This window comes from Danio aesculapii, chromosome 4 (assembly GCF_903798145.1).
Source record: "Danio aesculapii chromosome 4, fDanAes4.1, whole genome shotgun sequence".
NCBI lineage: Eukaryota > Metazoa > Chordata > Actinopteri > Cypriniformes > Danionidae > Danio > Danio aesculapii.
This window is the reverse complement of record NC_079438.1, coordinates 46,751,752-46,757,751: the sequence shown is the minus strand read 5'-3', so window position 1 is coordinate 46,757,751 and position 6,000 is coordinate 46,751,752. Positions and strand designations below refer to the sequence as shown.

The 6,000-nt window shown below is 41.9% G+C and overlaps 1 protein-coding gene across 4 annotated transcripts in view; it reads left to right on the top strand.

The window, feature by feature from the left end:
* Positions 1-241: 241 nt before the first annotated feature.
* The window catches only part of lmo3 (LIM domain only 3), a 63,848-nt gene continuing 58,089 nt past the window's right edge, over positions 242-6,000 (top strand). The window contains exon 1 of one of the 4 annotated variants that reach the window (XM_056455850.1): positions 242-386. In XM_056455850.1, the coding sequence (XP_056311825.1) occupies positions 299-386 (88 nt within the window). In that variant the 5' untranslated portion in view covers positions 242-298. Of the gene's footprint in view, positions 387-901; positions 960-3,323; positions 3,727-4,558; positions 4,880-6,000 lie in introns of those variants that run through there. The other 3 variants (XM_056455853.1, XM_056455852.1, XM_056455851.1) reach the window with 3 other exon arrangements.

Here is a 6,000-nt window from a genome sequence, read left to right as displayed (position 1 = left end):
CAATTATGTTAAGAGAACATCTGTAAGTAGAACTTAATGAGGTCCATTAGAGCAACATGCGCTTGCCTTCCCTAACGGTGCTTGTCAGCTTCTTGGATGAGCTGGAGTGTGCTGCTAACTAGGGACCTGGTGAAGGTGCTTTAAATAGGCAAGGAGACGTGCGGGCCGGCTCAGGTCTGTTTTGCCTTTGCTGCCAGGGAGGGAACGAGATCGCGGAGCGAAGAAAACAGCCTCGTGGGGAGAAGGAGGGGAATCTTTTAGAAAAGGAGCGAGGAGGAGTTGCACCAAGGCAGGCTGCATGTTTTTAAACCCGCTCGCCTGGAACTTGACAAGGGAACCGGCAATATTTGAGCTACCATCTCGTCTTAATCTGCAACTTTTCCTCGGTACAGTATCTTTGATCTTTCAATCAGATTTTTTTTCTTCTTGCTCCTCAAACATATTGTGATCTGCAGCTCATTAAGAAGCTTGGAAAACGAGTTGTTCTTGCAGGCTTTAATTTGACCCTAAACCGGAACTAATTGGTGCTGGTCTTTAGTTCTAATTAAGGTGTTAGGATAAAGGATCTCGGGATATTGCCAACTACTTTGACGCTTTCCTCTCCTAAACAAGGAGTTATAGTCGTATTACAATGTGAGTGACTGTGGTGGGTGCGCGGGAGTATTAGGTTCTCTGTGTGTTACTAGCAGCGGTTTAAAACTGGGATTAAGTTGAAGCTTCCGTGAAATGAATGGTCGCTGGAGATGCTCAAAGGAGGCTTAAACCAGGGTAAGAGTACCAGGAAATATCTTTTTTTTTTACTCCATTCCTCACAGAAACAGATTTCCCCCCTCTTGTGAAGCCCGCTAATTAAACTCCCGCCTTTCATTTCTACCACAAAAACGAACCTGCATTGCTCGCGCTCGGATGAAGTGGGGTGGTCGTCTGTCGGATATCCCTCTCTCAGCTGACGTTATATCGTGAGTCTGTGTGTGAAAGAGAGAGAGAAAGAGGGTGTGTGTGTGTGTGTAAGAGAGAGAGAGAGAGGCGAAATAATAAGCAGCTCTTCATTTTAACGACGTCCGTTCACCAAGAGCGCGCGCGCTTCGCGACACGCAGCTGCGTGCTGGACTGTTTTACGCGAGCGTCACGTTACGTGACGGACGGCTGAGTTCACCTCACCCGGCACAGTCTGATGATGGCACTCTCTAGCTCATCACCCCCAATAATTCAGATATCTTCGGTGAATAATTGACGTGATAATGCGCGAGATGAAGTGGTGGCGGGAGGGTAGAGAAAGAAGAAGGGGTTACAGCGTCCCCTACTCTCTCTCTCTCTCTCTCTCTCTCTCTCTCTCTCTCTCTCTCTCTCTCTCTCTCTCTCTCTCTCTCTCTCTCCCTTTCCTTTTTACTCAGCTTAAAGCGTCTCCCCCGCAAATTGCATGATTACCAAGATAGCCCGCTTTGAAATAATTCAATCCATGACAAAACCTAATTACTGGCAGGTAATACCCTGTCAGCTTTAATGCATCTCATCACTCATAATGGAAGCGAGGAGCATTTTATGACCCATCTCATTACTGCTGTATTTTAGGCAGAGAGTGATTGGCATGGGGCCACAATCTTACCACTACCCAACTCTTGTTACCATCGGTTCTGCGTCTCCACATTCTCAGTTTAGTCACTTTTAAACTTGGCTGACGATAAATGACTACTTTTGGGCCATGACAGAAAATAAACTCTACAGTGACTGTGATTATGTTTCCTTTTCTCTCTCTGTGCGTGTGTGTGTATGTGTGTGAGGAAGGAGGGTAGGTGGCACTGAAGGCCTGTGATTCATCCTACCTCGGCAACATGGGCATCAAGCAGTGCTAATTAGAGTGAACAGGTGTAACCAATGCGCGAGGAATAGCTTTAGAAACAGACTGGAAAAAAAACCTGTGAAAACAGTGAAAATACTTTCTCACACACACACACATATGAATACACAGTTACAAGTTTTGTTCTGATATTTAAGACTTGTAGCAGATGAACAGCGATCACATACTGTGCGTGCCAGTTTATCGTCAGTAATCAAACATGTTCATTGTGTATTCGGGTAATACTGCTTGATTTAGGCCTAAATGGCAAATGAACCAATAATGTCAATGCTTCAGAAAAGAGATCACACACAAGGTGCTAGATATTTGCAGAAGTCATCAGATAACTAAAAAGGGTGTTTTTAAATGTGTTATTACAAACAACAGATGTGCTTTTTACACTCTTCTCTTTATTGTTATGTTTCCACTTTTGTGAATGATTAACATGTTAAAGTCAAAAATAACTTGATTCTTGAAATACTAGTGATTACAAATTCTGACCCCAAGGGTGGATAATAGGCACCAGGGGTCACCTGAAAAGATTTAGATAGGAAACACTATGAGGTGCAACATGTGTGCACACATTTATAAAAGCACTACTTTGAGTCTGTTTTTCACCAGCAGTGTTGGTATATTAAGTGACTTTAACATGCATAATATTCATGCTAAATGAAACCAAGTGTAATGTGAGTTTAATAAGAACATGGTTTGGCATTTGAGGCAAATTAATTGGACTGTGGAGGTACACAACAGACAAAAGTTAGGGAACACTGCTTTAGATTATATTAGTGTTTTTCAAATCAACCTAAATGGCTCCTCTGAGCCATTTTATGAGCCAACTAATATGTATCACTAAAATGCTGTATGAATTAGGTGTGCTGTTTCAATAGGAGACTGACATATTGAAAGACTTGAAAAAGGATGTGTTCAGGAATGCTGTAGAAGTCTGTGGAAACTGAATGCCTCCTTAACTTTTGTTTGGAATGTTTTAGCTATGTTGTGCTTTTTGTAGATTGCAAAATTGATATTAGGTTTCACTTATTCTGGCATCAAATACTAAATTCTTCATTGTGTTAAATTATATATTCTTTATATAAGCACTTTTAACTCCCCTGCAGCATCTTAAATGCCTGGTTTTTAAACTAAACGCAGAACTAAAGGTTCTTTGTGACACTCAAGGTTGTTGGATTTTTTTTTTTTTTTTGTAATTGAAATCTCTTTTTTTTCTCAGAATGTGTTTTCCTGCATTAGGATGATTAAGAGTAAAACAGACGCACGTGCACAAACAGCTGTCCATACAATGACAGACATGCATATGCATGCATAAATGTTTTATTAATCAGACCGATTCTGCTATCACTATGAAGCAGCACGAATTTGTTGCCTAGCTGCTAAAACAAAGAGAGTGAAAGAGAGAGAGAGAGAGTGTGTGTGTGCAAACGTGTAGTACATAGCTCATAGCATGTTTGCGCGCGCGTCTCAGAGAGGTGCGCATTAAGTTTGTGTTAGCGAGCGCGCGCCCCGTTACTCCGGCTGTCGGTAATAACCGAATGACCTTTTCCTCCTCGTGTAATGTCTCACTGGTGAGGGATTGGGTTTGAAGATAATAAAGCTAGGCTTCACTATTCCTCGTTCCTCACTCACTGATGGGCAAGTTGTTGTGAGCCTTCTCAGAATACTCAATACATGACGGCTCGCGCGAGAACACCTGTAGCTTTTGGTGCGAACAACTACTCGTAGATGATCCATGTGGACCTCATTATTTTTAACCTGAAGATCACTCTTATCCGCGGTGCAATGTCAGATTCGTGAACTTTTGCTCCGAGGAATATTGAGTTGGAGTCGGTGCTCTATCCTAACTTAACCTTCTGCGTAACTTGGTCAAGTAGGTGAGTGTGCTGCGTTATAATTGTCTTTACCAAACGCACTTCTTGTATTTCTTGTGGAGCTAAATACACGTACTGCTTAATTAACGTGGGTTGCTTTTATTAATAGTATTTAAGGTTCAGGTTTGCATGCGTTGGATCATTTGTGCACGTGATTCAGTTGATTTCAGAAGAAACTAATCCTGCAAAAGGTCAGGTGTGTTGTCATTTATGCACACCGTGGAGCATGCACAAAATGAAACGTTTATACGCAAACTATCTGCATGACAGTAACTAACGACCGATATTCAGACTAAATATAGGTTCATTATGGGCATCAGTGGTTCCATGAAAAACGTCTAACTTCCACATAACCTTTCCATTACACAAAATGTTCTTTATAGTAGGGAATAACCATTCAAATGATTAAACTGTTCAATACTTTATCAGAAAACTGAAACAAACAAAAATACTTCTGTGATATTAGTATATGCTTAAAACTCACTGTTGCATGGCATTAATGCATGTACTTTATTAACATCAAAGTTCTTGGATAATAGGAACTTAGTGCATTTTCAAAGCTTGAAAGAGATTGTTGGGTTGCATCCTTGTTTATATTCTAAAAATGTGGCAAGAATCAGAAGAAATGCAGTTCATGAATGCTTGATTGCGTTTTAGTAAATGCGAGTTCCTGCATGTTGTCTCTTGTATACATCCAACTTCGTGCCTTTTACTGTAGGCGCACTGAAATAGGCGAATAGCGAGAGGCACGATAGGATTATAAGATTACGGCGCGCGCGAAGGGGTAAAGCATATGCCTTTGTCATCCGCTGTCATTTGTTCGCCGCCACTTGCCTCGCCACGGTTGCTGGTCGATCTAATTTCATAGTCGAGCACTGTTGTGACAAACGGAGTCTTAACAGCGTGTGGCGCTGAGCGATAGCGGCTCGCCCGCTCTTTCTTTCTCCCTCCCGTGTTTTGTTGATTGGTGTTTTCGTCGTTTTCACTCTTTTCTGCCGGAGCGAGCTGGATTGTTACTTGTAACAAAAGCGAAGCACCCTCGCGCGCATACAGCTGCTCACTTCACGCGCATCTTTGGCTTGCGCCTCGTCTTGTTGCATGGTGTTTCTGGGAGCCGAAGCGGGTCAACCAATGCAGAAAAGGGAGAAAAGTTTCGGTAAGAGCTGCGTTTTGCATCATATCAGCGTGTATGTGATGGTGTGTTTAAACGAGTGGCTGAGCACTTGGGATGTTTCCATGCGTAGTTTTGTCGCTGTACCGCTGCGTTTGACCGAGCCGACGCATTCCCTTCATTTCCTCGGTGTGAATTGTCGTGGTTAGCTTAGACAATTGTAAATAACGGGCTGTGGTGAGCCGCCGCGTATCATCGTTTCTAACACGTTAACGGTTTCATTTCTTCGTTTTGCAAGCTGCAAATCTTATTGGCCTTTTCCGTGCACTAGGCTGCCATGGCAACAGTAATTAAACTGATAAGAGGGTGAAATGTCAGCATCTCCGGCTCGCGCAGCTGTGATGTGAAATCAAATTGGTACTTTGCGCCCGGTGTTTGCCAAGTCTCGCCTCGAAATTTCCCCATCAGTATCCGCGAACAGGGAAGCGCACAAAGAGCATCACTATGCGAACGGGACATGATGAAATATCTGAGTGAGCAAAGACAAAAAAGACACCTATGTCCCGGGCCTATAGGGATGAGGAGCTCATAAACGATTTTGGTTGCGAATTCTTTCGTGCGTAATGATTCCGTTCCGTTAATGCTGCTTTTAGCACTCCTGAGGAAGAAATGCAGGATTGAGATTTGTATTGCATTTACTTTGCTTAGAAATCTATTGCCAAACCACGAGATCCCTGCAGATTTTAGCAAAACCTAAATAACATATTAGAAGTGTATTGTAGTTCTTTCCAAAGATGCGTTTATACAGACTTTATGAGATGTCACTTTTCAGAGGCTACAGAAATGCAGTCAAATGTGACGTGTTTGACAAATATAAAGATGCTAAACAAAGATTGTGACATTTCAAGGCTTAATTCATTTTGTAAAATACCCCTAGCCTGATACTGATTATAAAAATACCCCTATATTAAAAATAAATGACATTCTGTATGTATTAATCCCTAGGAGCTTTAAGTAGGCGATAACACTGTTATAATTGTTTCTTAATTTCTAGTCGAACATAACGAAAGTAATAATAACAAAAGTTCAATCTACCATCTAGTTAATCCAGTAAAAGCTCCAACCGATTCCCTAAAATTGAATCGCTAAAAAGAATCGGCTCACAA